The following is an 18647-nucleotide window of genomic DNA, read 5'->3' as shown; positions in this document are numbered from 1 at the left end:
AAGACAGGACCGCCTCGTCCACCTGATAGCTAGTAAGGTGAGGCAGACAGTAAGACAGGACCGTCTCGTCCACCTGATAGCTAATGATGTGAGGCCGACAGTAAGACAGGACCGCCTCGTCCACCTGATAGCTAGTAAGGTGAGGCAGAGAGTAAAACACCATCAATGTATACTGTCAGAAGAGGCTGGTGTGATGTTGATGATGATATTGTCTATTGTATACCAAATGTATGTTGTTGTGGAGGAGGCTGGAGGTAGATGGACAGATATTGTTGTTGTGGAGGAGGCTGGAGGTAGATGGACAGATATTGTTGTTGTGGAGGAGGCTGGAGGTAGATGGACAGATGTTGTTGTGGAGGAGGCTGGAGGTAGATGGACAGATATTGTTGTTGTGGTGGAGGCTGGAGGTAGATGGACAGATATTGTTGTTGTGGTGGAGGCTGGAGGTAGATGGACAGATATTGTTGTTGTGGTGGAGGCTGGAGGTAGATGGACAGATATTGTTGTTGTGGAGGAGGCTGGAGGTAGATGGACAGATATTGTTGTTGTGGAGGAGGCTGGAGGGAGGTCTGAGGGGTGGGGGTTGTGTGTCTGGGGGGGTTGTGTGTTTGGGGGTGTTGTGTGGTCCTGTCTACCAAACCTCCCTGTCTGCCTTCCTTCAGCTTCTCTCTATCAGCAACAGTATACCAGCGAGGCTTAGTTCAGTCGCTGTCTCCGCAGCCCACAAGAGACACAACCATGTATTCCCCTCGTCTCCCTCCAGCCTCACCTTAAAGCACTGTGACGTTTTGGGGTTCACTTTCCCCTGGGCCCAATTTGTATTTATCTCAAGGTTTTCAGCGAAGAAACCCACACACTGACTGGAATAATGTAATATACAGAGGATTTCAAAATCAGAGTCTGTCTGTCTAAATGTTGGACAGAGTCATATTAGGAGAGGAGAATGAGGGGAAGTGACCTGGCTGTCTGATACAGTATAGACATAACTCTGTTTGCAATGAAGGTTTTGACACTCAATGACTACAGCCTATATGGCACCCTTTCCTTATATAGTGCCCTACTTTTAAACAGGGCCCATAGGAGGTGACTAAACTGCTTCAACTAACCCTGGATTGTAAACTGTCATGGTCAAAACATATTGATGCAGTAGTAGCTAAGATGGGGAGAAGTCTGTCTGTAATAAAGCACTGCTCTACCTTCTTAACAACACTATCAACAAGGCAGGTCCTACAGACCCTAGTTTCTACCTTCTTAACAACACTATCAACAAGGCAGGTCCTACAGGCCCTAGTTTCTACCTTCTTAACAACACTATCAACAAGGCAGGTCCTACAGACTCTAGTTCTGTCGCACCTGGACTACTGTTCAGTCATGTGGTCAGGTGCCACAAAGAGGGACCTCGGAAAATTACAATTGGCTCAGAACAGGGAAGGCACAGCTGGCCCTTAGATGTACACAGAGAGCTAACATTAATAATATGCATGTCAATCTCTCATGGCTCAAAGTGGAGGAGAGATTGACTTCATCACTTCCTGTTTTTGTAAGAGGTGTTGACATGCTGAATGTCCCGAGCTGTCTGTTTAAACTACTGGCACATATTTTAGACACCCATCCATACCCCACAAGACATGCCAACAAAGGTCTCTTAACAATCCCTTAATCCAGAACAGAATATGGGTGGTGCAGAGTACTATATAGAGCCATGACTACATAGAACTCTATTCCACAACGCAGTTGAATCAGATTTTTTTTTTAAACAGACAAAAAATACAGTTTATGGAACAGCAGGGACTGTGAAGAGACACACACAGGCACAGACACACGTACACATGGATGTTGTATTTGAAATATGTGGTTGTGGAGTGGTGGCCTGAGCGAGCACACTGAATGTGTTGGGTAAGGTGTCATGAAATGTAAACGTCATGAAATGTTTTAAACTGTATGTAACTGTCTTATGTTGCTGGACACCAGGAAGTGTAGCTGCTGGGGGATCCATAATAACTTCAAATACAAATGTGGAACACGGACAAGGTGCTCAGAATGTACTGGAGAGGCATGTTGGCAGATAGGGAGATGGTATGGATGGACCAATACAGCCGGTCTGTTTAGAACTAAGTTTAGTAATGGAACTAAGTTTAGTAATGTAGAGATCCAGACTGACCTTTCTACTGGTCAACACACTGCTGAGGTATTTTCTACCAATGACAGTCAGTGTCTGCACTGCCAAATGGGCTCTGGTAGTGCACTAGATAAAGAATAGGGCACATCAGCCTCGACATCATCCTCGACATCAGACTCGACGTCATTCTCGACATCAATCTCGAAATATAGAATAGCATAGGAAATATAGAATAGAATAGCATAGGAAGTATAGAATATAATAGCATAGGAAGTATAGAATAGAATAGCATAGAAAATATAGAATAGAATAGGAAATATAGAATAGAATAGCATAGCAAACATAGAATTGTCACGCCCTGACCTTAGAGCCTTTTTTATTCTCTATTTTGTTAGGTCAGGGTGTGACTTGGGTGGGCATATCTAGGTTTCTATTCCTTTGTTGGCCTAGTAAGGTTCCCAATCAGAGGCAGCTGTTTATCGTTGTCTCTGATTGGGGATCATACTTAGGCAGTCTGTTTTCCCACCTGTGTGGGTGGGTAATTATTATTTTCTGTGAGTGTTTGTGTGCGCCACAGTTGCGTCACGGTTGATTTCTCTTTACCTGGTTTTTGTGAAAGGTTTCACTTCCATTAAAGATGTGGAATTACATGCACGCTGCGCCTTGGCTCATTTATGACAGGGAGTTTGAAGACAGTGATCGTTAACAGAAGATGCCACCACCAAAGGACCAAGCAGCGTGGCCAGGAGGAGTCGACATCCTGGACATGGAAGGATATCCTGGACGGTAAGGGATCCTGGATGTGAGAAGAGATCCAGGCCGGAAAGGATCGCCTTCCATGGGAGCAGACGGAGGCAGCGACAGAGGAACACTGAGGAAAACAGGGATCAGGGAGACGACGGAAGCCCAAGAGGCAGCCTCGGGGGGGGTTAGGGGGGGGCGAGCGGAGCAAAGGTGGGAACAAGAACCAACTCCCTGTAATTACGATGAGGAGTTGGTCACGGTTCAGATACCATGTCTTCCGGTTCTGCGCACCATGCTTCCAGTGCGCACCCTTAGCCCGGTGCGTTCTGTGCCTGCTTTCAGGTGTTGCCGTGCTGAGGTGAGCATCTGTCCAGGACGGATTGTTCTGGCTCAGCGGTCCGGGTCTCTAGTGCGTCTCCTCGGCCCAGGATATCCTGCACCAGCTCTACGCATGGTATCCCCAGTGCGCCTTCACAGCCCAGTGCATCCTGTGCCAGCTCTCCACACTTACCGAGCTAAAGTGGGTATCCAGCCAGGACACATAGTGCCAGCTCCACGCACCCGGCCTCCAGTGCGTCTCTCCAGCCCGGTGCATCCTGTGCCAGTTCCACGCACTCGGCCTCCAGCGACGGTCCCTGGCCCAAAGCCTCCAGTGATGATCCATGGCACGAAGCCTGCAGTGATGATCCATGGCACGAAGCCTCCAGTGGTGAGCCATGGCCCGAAGCCTCCAGTGGTGATCCATGGCCCGAAGCCTCCAGTGGTGATCCATGGCCCGAAGCCTCCAGTGGTGAACCATGGCCCGAAGCCTCCAGTGATGATCCATGGCCCAAAGCCTCCAGTGACGATCCATGGCACGAAGCCTCCAGTGATGACCCATGGCCTGAAGCTTCCAGCGACGGTCTGCAGTCCAGAGCTTTCAGCGATGGTCTGCAGTCCAGAGCCTCCAGCGACGGTCTGCAGTCCAGAGCCTCCAGCGACGGTCTGCAGTCCAGAACCTCCAGCGACGGTCTGCAGTCCAGAGCCTCCAGCGACGGTCGGCAGTCCAGAACCTCCAGCGACGGTCGGCAGTCCAGAGCCTCCAGCGACGGTCTGCAGTCCAGAACCTCCAGCGACGGTCTGCAGTCCAGAACCTCCAGCGACGGTCGGCAGTTCAGAGCCTCCAGCTGGGGTTCCCAGTTCAGAGCCTCTGGCGACGATCCACGGTCCGGAGTCCCCGGCGACGATCTACGGTCAGATCCCTCCGGCAACGATCCACGGTCTGGTTCCACGGAAGTGAGGGGAGCCTCAAGCGGAGCGGGGTCTGCGTCCCGCACCGGAGCCTCCACCGAGAGGAGATGCCCACCCGGACCCTCCCCTATAGGTTCAGGTTTGCGGCTGGAGTCCGCACCCTTGGGGGGGGGGGGGTACTGTCACACCCTGACCTTTAGAGACTTTTTTATTCTCTATTTTGTTAGGTCAGGGTGTGACTTGGGTGGGCATATCAAGGTTTCTATTCCTTTGTTGGCCTAGTATGGTTCCCAATCAGAGGCAGCTGTTTATCGTTGTCTCTGATTGGGGATCATACTTAGGCAGCCCTTTTTCCCATCTGTGATTGTAGGATCTTGTTTGTGTGTAGTTGCTTACTGCACTGCATGTAGCTTTACGTTCGTTTTTGTATTTTGTTGTTTTTTCCGGTGTCATTTTTATTAAAAGTAAAATGTACGCCTACCACTCTGCACCTTGGTCCAGTTCTTCAGACGACAGTAACAAGAATAGAATAGCATAGGAAGTATAGAATAGAATAGCATAGGAAATATAGAATAGCATAGGAAATACAGAATAGCATAGGAAATATAGAATAGCATAGGAAATATAGAATAAAATAGCATAGGAAATATAGAACAGCATAGGAAATACAGAATAGAGTAGGAAATATAGAATAGCATAGGAAATATAGAAAAAAATAGCATAGGAAATATAGAACAGCATAGGAAATACAGAATAAAATAGCATAGGAAATATAGAATAGTATAGGAAATACAGAATAGAATAGCATAGGAAATACAGCATAGAATAGCATAGGAAATATACAATAGAATAGCATAGCAAACATAAAATAGAATGGAAAATAATAGAACATAAAATAATAGAATAGAATAGAACAGAATAGAATCGAACAGAATATAATGTATTACAATAGAACAGAATGGAACAGAATAGAATATAACAGAACAGAATAGAGCATAATAGAATAGAATAGAAAATAATAGAATAGAACAGAACAGAATAGAACAGAACAGAATACAATAGAATAGAATAGAACCGAATAGAATATAGCATAATAGAATAGAATAGAAAATAATAGAACAGAACAGAATAGAATAGAATAGAATAGAAAGAAATAGAGCATAATAGAGTAGAATAGCATAGAATAGAATAGAGCAGAATAGAATAGAACAGAACAGAATAGAATTGAATAGAGCATAATAGAATAGAATAGAAAATAATAGAACAGAACAGAATAGAAAATAATATAATAAAGACATTGAAGTCAGGCTGTCAAGGATGAGTTACTGTGTAGGAGTTATTTCCTTAATTTAGATAGGTATACAACAAGTTGATGGGATACCAACCCCTTAAAAATCCCCTTTTTAAAAATAAAAAAAAACAGTAGCGCACATCATATATTTCTGTAATGACAGTCACAGGGTGACTCATAGTAGCCTGCTGGGCGTGTACCCTATACACTGCGGGGCTTAGACTATAGCCTATACACTAAACGACATCAGAGAGCCTCGGGGGGAAAAAAAGAGGACTTGTTCATTCCATCGGCGTCACCCCACGCGCAGTGGCACAGCACAGGGCGGTGGCTGCGCGAGCAGAAGCCCGTTAGCGGGACAGGCGGGCTGCGTGGAGTGTTGGGGAATTTATGTGATGAAAATGCGATACTGCCCGCTACTTCACCCATCCATTGTTTCTCTCCTATCTGAAGTTACAGTGAGCAGGCTACATTATAAATGTGGACAGAAATGCCCCCCCCCCCCCTCCCAAAAAAAAAAATGAATAGCTAATTAAAGAATATTACATTTATAAATATGAACAACGACATTTAATCATTTAATTTAGCCTACCAATTAACGCATCTCAAAATGTGGCTGAAATAAAAATATATATATATGTTCAGATACGATAGGCTATAATATACAAGCATGGTTTTAAAACTATTACCGATAACCTACACCTGCATTTCACCTTTTGAAAAACAACTCCTCAGATCAGAGGATTTAAAACGCTTATATTCTAGTCAAACACGACCCCAAGATATAACCAACCTGCTGGCCCACCGCCCGCAGCACAAAACATACATCTATATAATGGACATCTCACATTTAGTTCACCAGCTTGTGAGCCTACTGTACCATTGGATAGTATAAATTCATGTTTTTCAGACATAGAGGAAAATCACGTCTAACAGTGTCTCTCATTTGTCATTCGTATCAAATTCAATCTATTAATAATATATCAGTATGTTATAACAATACTATACGCTAATTGAGTGTATTAAATATATATAAGCGAATTTGCTGTACACAAAATAGGTTACAACCCAATGTCTTTACATTGACCTTAACGCACCCCATAACCTGTTAAGAAGCCTACTGTATTGCTATACGTTCAAATCTAGCTGTTCCTTGCTGTGCACGCAAAAGACACGGGATAACATCCAAGTTGGTGTATCGTAACTTATGGCCACCACCACCACCACCACCACCATTGTATCACGAAGATCATTCCGTGATGAAGAATAGAGGTATTCGCATTTTTTCCCCCGCAGAACTTTACTACTGCGCTGTACCGTCACCATGTTCCCTCACCATCGACAGCGCAATCCTACGTCCCAAAACACTCAAGCGACAAACTGACCCATTCTCAAAACAGAAATGACATATCTTCACGATGACTTCGACACACTTGAGTAAGACGTGAGGGAGACTATTACTCTTATACCTTATGAATTATCTTCACCACGCCCGGGTTTACATGTAGGCTACAGAGCTATAGAATAACCTAGGCTACTAAAACAGATTTATGTTTCCAGCGTTTAGCCAGCCTACCTTTCGAGGCGATTCCACAGAAGCTATACAGGAGGAACACCAAGTGCCGTTGGAGAATCATATTCTTAACGCTTCCTTCAGCAGCAAACTATGCTGGCCTCACGTTGTCTTCTGTTTTCGACTGGAGGAAGCTCTCGGGTTTATCCAGGTGCGCTTGCAGTCTGAACACTGAGAAGAATCTCATAGGCTCCTTAGTCTACGTAGGAACGGAACTCAGTTTTCCTTCTCAAGGCAAAGTAAGTCAAGTCCGTTCTGTACTTGGGCAGACCATCGGGCTGTAGCGGTAGCCTATTGCCGTTAGTTAGAGTGTGCCTTTACATACACCGTACCACCGGGACTGTAGAGAGAGAGAGAGAGAGAGAGCGAGCGAACGAGAGATGCTTCTCTCCTTGCGCAGAGAAAGTGCAGCTTATTGCCTTTCTGTCGAGATGCAGAACGAGCGAGTGCGCAGAGTCCCGCCCACGCCTCTCTAACTGATAAAGACGCTTCACCAATAGCAAACACCTAGACATTACTCTAGGGAGCTCCGGCATCACGGTCAAATTCTCACAATCCTTACCCCGGGGTTGTTTCTAACGTGTGGTATATGCCTGTTTTAGACTCTACACATGTTGTAATATTACACTGTTATTCGGTTCACTTAATAGAATGTACAGTGCCTCGCTGGTTCAGCACGAGGTGGTGCTGAAAGGACAGCGACCAAACATCTCGTCGTTAACTTGTTTGTAATGTGTTAGGACTGTTAGAGGCTATAAAATGTAATATTATACAGTATTGTGTTCTGTTAGTAGTATAGGCTAGAGTCCCTGGCAGGTTTAGTTAGTACACTGTTCAAATTAAGTGCTTTGTAAAAAATAAAAAATAAAACGAGTTGCAACTGAGCATACACCAACGCAAAGGAGACGGAAGCTTAACTTTGCCTGGAGTATTGAAACACATCATCCTGACATAGTGTTGTGTTGGAGCACCAGTTAATCAGGTGTTGTGTAACACCTTGCCATGGACTGGGAGACCTACTAGAAAAGGTTGAAAACACTATTATGGTGTTTCGTGTTCTGTTTAGTACAGAATTAGATTCCTTCTCTGTTGGTGTCGTTCTCTCTCTCTCTCTCTCTCTCTCTCTCTCTCTCTCTCTCTCTCTCTCTCTCTCTGTCTCTCTCTCTCTGTCTCTCTCTCTCTGTCTCTCTCTCTCGGTCTCTCTCCTCTCTCTCTCTCTCTCTCTCTCTCTCTCTCTCTCTCTCTCTCTCTCTCTCTCTCTGTCTCTCTCTCTCTGTCTCTCTCTCTCTCCTCTCTCTCTCTCTCTCTCTCTCTCTCTCTCTCTCTCTCTATAGCTTCTAAACACTATGATGGTGTTTCACCTCCTGTCTAGTGAAGAATTAGATCACTCCTTCTGGAGTATTCTAATGTCTAACATCGGTTTATGTATCTGATCATTTGCCAGTTTAACCATTTTTTTGGCAGGCATTGTTGAGCACAGTGTTCCAACCACCAGAAATGACTAGAGGTTTTACAACAAGTATGGGAGGATACTGTATTTGCCTCTACCATTAAAAGTTTGAAATGTGGTGAATAGGTCGTCTCTTCATTGAACGTAATTTTGTCTGATGGCTTTGATATCCGTTGATCATTACAACTCATGACATAACAAGCTACTTAATACTAATAAAGAAGTGTACTTTTCTTCCTTCAAACATGCATACAACATTGTGTAAAATAATGATAGAAAATAATATATATTTATATGACCCATAATCCTCTAAAAACAGAGACACGTCAAGATAGGAAGTGCAAGGAGTTTCGAATCAGACTTCCAATGAGTTCAATAAATCATTTTTCTCTGGCTTTGGGAATCATGATAGAAGACACATTTTGAGCAATATATTATGTTGGATTTATTCTTAAATGTTTTATTAACAAATCATTGAAAATATTCATTTTTATTAAGTACAGTTTAAGTCAGAAGTTTACATACACTTAGGTTGGAGTCATTAAAACTCATTTTTCAACCACTCCACAAATTTCTTGTTAACAAACTATAGTTTTGGCAAGTCGGTTAGGACATCTACTTTGTGCATGACACAAGTAATTTTTAATCAATTGTTTACAGACAGATTATTTCACTTATAATTCACTGTATCACAATTCCAATGGGTCAGAGGTTTACATACACTAAGTTGACTGTGCCTTTAAACAGCTTGGAAAATTACAGAAAATTATGTCATGGCTTTAGAAGCTTCTGATAGGCTAATTGACATCATTTGAGTCAATTGGAGGAATACCTGTGGATGTATTTCAAGGCCTACCTTCAAACTCAGTACCTCTTTGCTTGACATCGTGGGAAAATCAAAAGAAACCATCCAAGACCTCAGCTGTCATACCGCTCAGGAAGGAGACGCGTTCTGTCTCCTAGAGATGAACGTTCTTTGGTGCGAAAAGTGCAAATCAATCCCAGAACAACAGCAAAGGACCATGTGAAGATGCTGGAGGAAACAGGTACAAAAGTATCTATATCCACAGTAAAACGAGTCCTATATCGACATAACCCGAAAGGCCGCTTAGCAAGGAAGAAGCCACTGCTCCAAAACCGCCATAAAAAAGCCAGACTACGGTTTGCAACTGCACATGGGGACAAATATCATACTTTTTGGAGAAATGTCCTCTGGTCTGATGAAACAAAAATAGAACTGTTTGGCTATAATGACCATCATTATGTTTGGAGGAAAAGGGGGAGGCTTACAAGCCGAAGAACACCATCCCAACCGTGAAGCACGGGAGTGGCAGCATCATGTTGTGGGGGTGCTTTGCTGCAGGAGGGACTGGTGCACTTCACAAAATAGATGGCATCATGAGGCAGGAAAATTATGTGGATATTTTGAAGCAACATCTCAACACATCAGTCAGGAAGTTAAAGCTCGGTCACAAATGGGTCTTCCAAATGAACAATGATCCCAAGCATACTTCCAAAGTTTTGGCAAAATGGCTTAAGGACAACAAAGTCAAGGTATTGGAGTGGCCATCACAAAGCCCTGACCTCAATCCTATAGACAATTTGTGGCCAGAACTGAAAAAGTGTGTGCGAGCAAGGAGGCCTACAAACCTGACTCAGTTACACCAGCTCTGTCAGGAGGAAAGGGGCCAAAATTCACCCAACTTATTGTGGGAAGCTTGTGGAAGGCTACCCGAAACGTTTGACCCAAGTTAAACAATTTAAAGGCAATGCTACCAAATACTAATTGAGTGTATGTAAACTTCTGACCCACTAGGAATGTGATGAAAGAAATAAAAGCTGAAATAAATCATTCTCTCTACTATTATTCCGACATTTCACATTCTTAAAATAAAGTGGTGATCCTAACTGACCTAAGACAGGGAATTTTTTACTAGGATTAAATGTCAGGAACTGTGAAAAACTGAGTTTAAATGTATTTGGCTAAAGTGTACGTAAACTTCCGACTTCAACTGTACATGTACTAGCTTTTCACCCCAGAATTTGTTTTTACATTGTGGCTATGTGATTAAGTGTGTAAAATATCCAATGCAATTCCAATTAAATGTACCAGCTTACGGCACCAGAAGTGAGTGTTTCAATTTCCGCTTCCGTCGGTCCCACTTTCAAATCAAATCAAATGTATTTATAAAGCCCTTCTTACATCAGCTGATGTCACAAAGTGCTGTACAGAAACCCAGCCTAAAACCCACAAACAGCAAGCAATGCAGGTGTAGAAGCACGGTGGCTAGGAAAAACTCTTCTTCTGGCTGTGCCGGGTGGAGATTATAACAGAAAATGGCCAAGATGTTCAAATGTTCATAGATGACCAGCAGGGTCAAATGATAATAATCACAGTGGTTGTCGAGGGTGCAACAGGTCAGCACCTCAGGAGTAAATGTCAGTTGGCTTTTTCATAGCCGATCACACCTTCTCCGTCTCATGCCTGTCTAAATAAACCATTGGTAAAAAAATGTAGCTCGAATTCCACAAACAATAGTCTTCACAGGCAACTCATCATCAATATTTAGGCTATAAATAATTTACATGTCTTAACCATTTGATTGTAGGAGAGTCAGTCTGCAATTTGTTTATTTTTTTTTTTGTGTTTTGATGCTGTCTTTTACCTGCACTGACACAATACCCTCTTAAAAAAAACATTAATATTCAGATTGAAGAACCACTCTGGGTATTTCAGAGTACTTCTATTCTGTTTAAAAAAATATGTTCTTTGTATCATAACACATACATTGATTTTACATTCAAACACCAGATCTCAGGTTAAGTGCACAAATTTTCATGCTTTCATTACACAATCATTGTGTTTTGAGTCTTTCTATTTTCACAATGTAGCTGAAAGGACATCGACCTCCTCACCTCGACCCCCCCTCCCCACACCCCGGCCACCCCCCTCACCTCGACCCCCCCTCCCCTCACCTCGACCCCCCCTCTCCTTCCCACACCCCGACCCCCCCTCCCCTCACCTCGACCCCCCCTCACCTCGACCCCCCCTCTCCTCGACCTCCCCTCACCTCGACCCCCCCTCTCCTCAACCCCCCCCTCACCTCGACCCCCCCCTCCCCGCACCTCGACCCTCCCCTCACCTCGACCCCCCCTCCCCTCGACCCCCCCTCTCCTTCCCACACCCCGACCCCCCCTCCCCTCACCTCGACCCCCCCTCACCTCGACCCCCCCTCTCCTCGACCTCCCCTCACCTCGACCCCCCCCTCCCCTCACCTCGACCCCCCCCTCCCCTCACCTCGACCCTCCCCTCACCTCGACCACCCCCTCCCCTCACCTCGACCCTCCCCTCACCTCGACCACCCCCTCTCCTCGACCCCCCCCTCCCCTCACCTCGACCCCCCCTCACCTCGACCCCCCCTCTCCTCGACCACCCCCTCCCCTCCCCTCACCTCAACCCCCCCTCACCTCGACCCCCTCCCCCCCACACCAAAAAATGCATTTCATGAATTAACACTTAGTCTGAATGTACTTAGTCTGAGTGTGATATGTGATTGTCTCACCTAGCCATCTTATTAAGATGCATGCACTAACTGTAAGCCACTCTGGATAAGAGTGTCTACTAAATGACTCAAATGTCAATGTAAATGTACAGGCAATGGTGCTGAAAGGACAGCGACCAAACAGCTAGCCTCGTCGTTAGGTAGCAATGGGCAGTTACCCTGTTTCTAATGGGTGACGCCTGTTTTAGACTCTACTGACATGAACTTTACATGTTACAGCTGGTTATTCTATTCTTCAGTCAGTCACCGTGGTTCAGTTAGTAAAGGGAGGTGGGTGGTGCTGAAAGAACAGCGACCAAACAGCAACTAGCCGAGGGACGACTATTGAAGGCCTGCGCTGATGTGTGACGGGCTACATCCCAAAATGGCAGCCTTTTCCCCACATAGCCTATGGTTTCTGGTTAAAAGTAGTGCACTATCTGGATATTAGGGTGCCATTCGGGATGAATACTTGGTTAAAACTCTTTATGTTGATCTTTCCCTCTGGCTTCTAGTTCACTCTAAAAATAACATTTTATTATTACATTCTATTAATTTGAAATATGTATGTGTCCCATCTGCTTCAGATATTTGCTTAATTTCAATACTAAACCTGATTCAACTTCAAGTTATGAGGACCACTGTTGTACTGAGTGGTATTTTAGACTGCCACAATCCAAATGTACCTAGGGGACCTTGGTCTGTTGTTGGTTTAGCTAAACTCTTTGTCTGTAATGAATTATGATTATGTAAATATCAGCAGTAAAGCAGTATGATTACAGTAGGTGTTCTGGCATTCCATCATCAGCAACAAAGGATATTTTCCCTCTAATGTTTGAAGTCTTCCTGACAGTGGATTTCTCTACAGGCCATTAATAACTGCAGTCCAACTGTAAGATTATGTTCTGATTAGCTACTTAACTACAGGCACCACTTTAGCATCAAAACATTAGGGTTCATTGAGACTCACTTCAGCATCAAAACATTAGGGTTCAATGAGACCCGCTTTAGCATCAAAACATTAGGATTCAATGAGACCCGCTTTAGCATCAAAACATTAGGGTTCAATGAGACCTGCTTTAGCATCAAAACATTAGGATTCAATCAGACCCACTTTAGCATCAAAACATTAGGGTTCAATGAGACCCACTTTAGCATCAAAACATTAGGGTTCAATGAGACCCACTTTAGCATCAAAACATTAGGATTCAATGAGACCCACTTCAGCATCAAAACATTAGGGTTCAATGAGACGTACTTTAGCATCAAAACATTAGGGTTCAATGAGACCCACTTTAGCATAAAAACATTAGGATTCAATGAGACCCGCTTCAGCATCAAAACATTAGGGTTCTATGAGACCCACTTTAGCATCAAAACATTAGGGTTCTATGAGACCCACTTTAGCATCAAAACATTAGGGTTCTATGAGACCCACTTTAGCATCAAAACATTAGGGTTCAATGAGACCCACTTTACCATCAAAACATTAGGGTTCTATGAGACCCACTTTAGCATCAAAACATTAGGGTTCAATGAGACCCGCTTTAGTATCAGAACATTAGGGTTCAATGAGACCTACTTTAGCATTGCCTAAACTGCATGCCAATATCATCTCACATTAACTTCCAGATGGCTTGAAAAGAAATTAACAAATTATCACATTTGGGTGAAACATCTCTTCAAACACAGCAGACCCAAGTGAGAAACCTTTCCCACTCACACACATTGTATCCCAAATAGCACCCTATTACCTACATGATGAACTACTTTTGACGAGAGCACTATGGGCCCTTGTGAAAAATAGTGCACACTATACCGTATAGGGAGCTATTCGGGTTACACACACAGTAGCCAGGGGAAGAACATTTTTGGCTTGTACTGTTCCAGTAATTGCCGTCCTTCTCTGGCTTTCTCTCATGAAGCTTCCTGTGAAAACATTGCTGGCCATGGTTAAAGAAAGTGATTTTCAACAGAAGTCTGTGCTGGTCAAACTGGAAGGAGATCAGAAAATGGAGGCAAAGCGTGTTGATTCACTTTGCTGCCTGTGCCAGGTAAATATTGGGAATTACAAGATGGTTCTCAAACTGTGATAGCAGCATATCTAAATGCACTGGCCACAGCTACATCCCAAATTGCACCCTATTCCCTATTGGTCCTTGTCATAGGTAGTGCACTAAATAGGGAATAGGGTGCCATTCGGGCTGAGTCCATGATTTAGGAATAAAGATTAATGAAAAACTCCAGTTTGACAGCTTATTCTAGAATGGAAATCTGATGCACGGGTTTGCCTGCAATTGAAGTACATGAACAACACATGAAAGTACAATAAGTAATCCTAAAATGTTACGGTAAACCACACATTTCTGAACATTTTCCTGAGTGGTAGAGAGGTACTATGACCAAGTCTATAGGTACATTATGATCAGACCATGTCATAGTACCTAATGGCCATTTGTATTTATTATTAATCTCCATTAGTTCCTGTCAAGGCAGCAGATACTCTTCCTGGGGTTTATTATGGATTCCCATTAGTTCCTGCCAAGGCAGCAGATACTCTTCCTGGGGTTTATTATGGATCCCCATTAGTTCCTGCCAAGGCAGCAGCTACTCTTCCTGGGGTTTATTATGGATTCCCATTAGTTCCTGCCAAGGCAGCAGATACTCTTCCTGGGGTTTATTATGGATCCCCATTAGTTCCTGCCAAGGCAGCAGCTACTCTTCCTGGGGTTTATTATGGATTCCCATTAGTTCCTGCCAAGGCAGCAGCTACTCTTCCTGGGGTTTATTAGGGATCCCATTAGTTCCTGCCAATGCAGCAGCTACTCTTCCTGGGGTTTATTATGGATTCCCATTAGTTCCTGCCAAGGCAGCAGCTACTCTTCCTGGGGTTTATTAGGGATCCCCATTAGTTCCTGCCAAGGCAGCAGATACTCTTCCTGGGGTTTATTATGGATCCCCATTAGTTCCTGCCAAGGCAGCAGCTACTCTTCCTGGGGTTTATTATGGATCCCCATTAGTTCCTGTCAATGTTGCAGCTACTTTTCATGGGGTTTATTACGGGCCCTCGTTAGTTCCTGCCAAGGCTGCAGCTACTCTTCCTGGAGTTTATTATGGGACCCCGTTAGTTCCTGCCAAGGCAGCAGCTACTCTTCCTGGGGTTTATTATGGATCACCATTAGTTCCTGCCAAGGCAGCAGCTACTCTTCCTGGTGTTTATTATGGGTCCCCGTTAGTTCCTGCCAAGGCAGCAGCTACTCTTCCTGGGGTTTATTATGGATCACCATTAGTTCCTGCCAATGCAGCAGCTACTCTTCCTGGGGTTTATTATGGATCACCATTACTTCCTGCCAAGGCAGCAGCTACTCTTCCTGGTGTTTATTAACAATCTCCATTAGTTCCTGCCAAGGCAGCAGCTACTCTTCCTGGAGTATATTATGGGTCCCCATTAGTTCCTGCCAAGGCAGCAGCTACTCTTCCTGGGGTTTATTAACAATCTACATTAGTTTCTGCCAAGGCAGCAGCTACTCTTCCTGGGGTTTATTATGGGTCCCCATTAGTTCCTGCCAAGGCAGCAGCTACTCTTCCTGGGGTTTATTATGGATCCCCATTAGTTCCTGCCAAGGCAGCAGCTACTCATCCTGGGGATTATTATGGATCCCCATTAGTTCCTGCCAAGGCAGCAGCTACTCTTCCTGGGGTTTATTAGGGATCCCCATAAGTTCCTGCCAATGCAGCAGCTTCTCTTCCTGGGGTTTATTATGGGTCCCCATTAGTTCCTGCCAAGGCAGCAGATACTCTTCCTGAGGTTTATTAACAATCTACATTAGTTCCTGCCAAGGCAGCAGCTACTCTTCCTGGGGTTTATTATGGATCCCCATTAGTTCCTGCCAATGCAGCAGCTACTCTTCCTGGGGTTTATTATGGGTCCCCGTTAGTTCCTGCCAAGGCAGCAGCTACTCTTCCTGGGGTTTATTATGGGTCCCCATTAGTTCCTGCCAAGGCAGCAGATACTCTTCCTGAGGTTTATTAACAATCTACATTAGTTCCTGCCAAGGCAGCAGCTACTCTTCCTGGGGTTTATTATGGATCCCCATTAGTTTCTGCCAAGGCAGCAGCTACTCTTCCTGGGGTTTATTATGGATCCCCATTAGTTCCTGCCAAGGCAGCAGCTACTCTTCCTGGGGTTTATTATGGATCCCCATTAGTTCCTGCCAAGGCAGCAGCTACTCTTCCTGGGGTTTATTATGGGTCCCCATTAGTTCCTGCCAAGGCAGCAGCTACTCTTCCTGGGGTTTATTATGGGTCCCCATTAGTTCCTGCCAAGGCAGCAGCTACTCTTCCTGGGGTTTATTATGGATCCCAATTAGTTCCTGCCAAGGCAGCAGCTACTCTTCCTGGGGTTTATTATGGATTCCTATTAGTTCCTCCCAAGGCAGCAGCTACTCTTCCTGGGGTTTATTATGGATTCCCATTAGTTCCTGCCAAGGCAGCAGCTACTCTTCCTGGGGTTTATTAACAATCTCCATTAGTTCCTGCCAAGGCAGCAGCTCCTCTTCCTGGGTTTTATTATGGATCACCATTAGTTCCTGCCAAGGCAGCAGCTACTCTTCCTGGGGTTTATTATGGATCCCCATTAGTTCCTGCCAAGGCAGCAGCTCCTCTTCCTGGGGTCCAGCAACATTAAGACAGTCATATACAATTATAAATATTACATGACATTACACTTCATAACACTTTTCACAACACATTAAACATGTGCTCTCCATCCACTACTCTCCTATCACATATACTGTGTGTACAACACAAAATCCATGTGTAAATGTGTGTAGAGTGCATGTGTAGTCATCATTAACCCACTGCCAGCTAGCCAACCGTTACCGACTAGCAGCGCTGTAGTTACTAATACTTTACAACGGAACGATTTGACTAGTGCAGTGTTACCTAGCTAGCTACCTAGTTGTCTTTGTCATAGCTTGATAATTGTTAATTGATAATTGTTAGCTAGCCAGCCATCGAGGTTAGCTAGCCAGCTATTTCCGTCCCCCGCGACGCCATTTTTCCTAACCTAGCCAACTATTACCGACGAGCAGCATTGTTGAAACTATATACACTACAAGGAACGTCTTGATTAGTGTTATGTTAGCTAGCTAGCTACAAAGTTGATTTGTATCATGACAAGGTGTAGTACTGAAACTACCGAGGTTACCTAGCCAGCTACACGTTCAAAGTCAACAACGCAGCCACTGCTAGCTAGCCTACTCCACCAGCCAGCAGTACTGTATCATTTTAGTCAATAACATTTTTGCAACGTAAGCTTAACTTCCTGAACATTCGAGACGTGTAGTCCACTTGTCACTCCAATCTCATTTGCATTAGCGTAGCCTCTTCTGTAGCTTGTCTACTATGTGTCTGCCTATCCCTGTTCTCTCTCCTCTGCACAGGCCATACAAACGCTCCACACCGCGTGGCCGCTGCCACTCTAACCTGGTGGTCCCAGCGCGCACGACCCACGTGGAGTTCCAGGTCTCCGGCAGCCTCGAACTGCCGGTCTGCGGCCAACAAGGCTGAGTTCATCTCAGCCTATGCTACCCTCCAGTCCCTAGACTTCCTGGCACTGACGGAAACATGGATCACCACAGATAACACTGCTACTCCTACTGCTCTCTCCTCGTCTGACTACGTGTTCTCGCATACCCCTAGAGCATCGAGCCAGTGGGGTGGTGGCACTGGAATCCTCATCTCTCCCAAGTGGACATTCTCTCTTTCTCCCCTGACCCATCTGTCTATCTCCTCATTTGAATTCCATGCTGTCACAGTTACCAGCCCTTTCAAGCTTAACATCCTTATCATTTATCGCCCTCCAGGTTCCCTTGGAGAGTTCATCAATGAGCTTGACGCCTTGATAAGTTCCTTTCCTGAGGATGGCTCACCTCTCACAGTTCTGGGTGACTTTAACCTCCCCACGTCTACCTTCGACTCATTCCTCTCTGCCTCCTTCTTTCCACTCCTCTCCTCTTTCGACCTCACCCTCTCACCTTCCCCCCCTACTCACAAGGCAGGCAATACGCTTGACCTCATCTTTACTAGATGCTGTTCTTCCACTAATCTCATTGCAACTCCCCTCCAAGTCTCCGACCACTACCTTGTATCCTTTTCCCTCTCGCTTTCATCCAACACTTCTCACTCTCCCCCTACTCGGGTTGGTATTGCGCCGTCGCAACCTTCGCTCTCTCTCTCCCGCTACTCTCTCCTCTTCCATCCTATCATCTCTTCCCTCTGCTCAAACCTTCTCCAACCTATCTCCTGATTCTGCCTCCTCAACCCTCCTCTCCTCCCTCTCTGCATCCTTTGATTTCCTCTGTCCCCTATCCTCCAGGCCGGCTCGGTCCTCCCCTCCTGCTCCGTGGCTCGACGACTCACTGCGAGCTCACAGAACAGGGCTCCGGGCAGCCGAGCGGAAATGGAGGAAAACTCGCCTCCCTGCGGACCTGGCATCCTTTCACTCCCTCCTCTCTACATTTTCCTCTTCTGTCTCTGCTGCTAAAGCCACTTTCTACCACTCTAAACTCCAAGCATCTGCCTCTAACCCTAGGAAGCTCTTTGCTACCTTCTCCTCCCTCCTGAATCCTCCTCCCCCTCCCCCCCCCTCCTCCCTCTCTGCGGATGACTTCGTCAACCATTTTGAAAAGAAGGTT

General features: G+C 45.1%; 1 protein-coding gene across 1 annotated transcript in view; it reads right to left on the bottom strand.

The window, feature by feature from the left end:
• Positions 1 to 7382, bottom strand: part of cadm2b (cell adhesion molecule 2b) — a 468536-nt gene extending 461154 nt beyond the window's left edge. Inside the window, exon 1 of the mRNA XM_082966808.1 lies at positions 6961 to 7382. Within this exon, the coding sequence (XP_082822934.1) occupies positions 6961 to 7021 (61 nt within the window). The 5' untranslated portion in view covers positions 7022 to 7382. The remainder of the gene's footprint in view (positions 1 to 6960) is intronic.
• Between the last annotated feature and the right edge of the window lie 11265 nt (positions 7383 to 18647).

The sequence above is a fragment of the Salmo salar genome, chromosome 20, assembly GCF_965601325.2.
Source record: "Salmo salar chromosome 20, fSalSal1, whole genome shotgun sequence".
NCBI classification, from domain to species: domain Eukaryota; kingdom Metazoa; phylum Chordata; class Actinopteri; order Salmoniformes; family Salmonidae; genus Salmo; species Salmo salar.
Note: the sequence above shows the minus strand (reverse complement) of the source record. Positions and strands in the feature narration are given on the sequence as shown.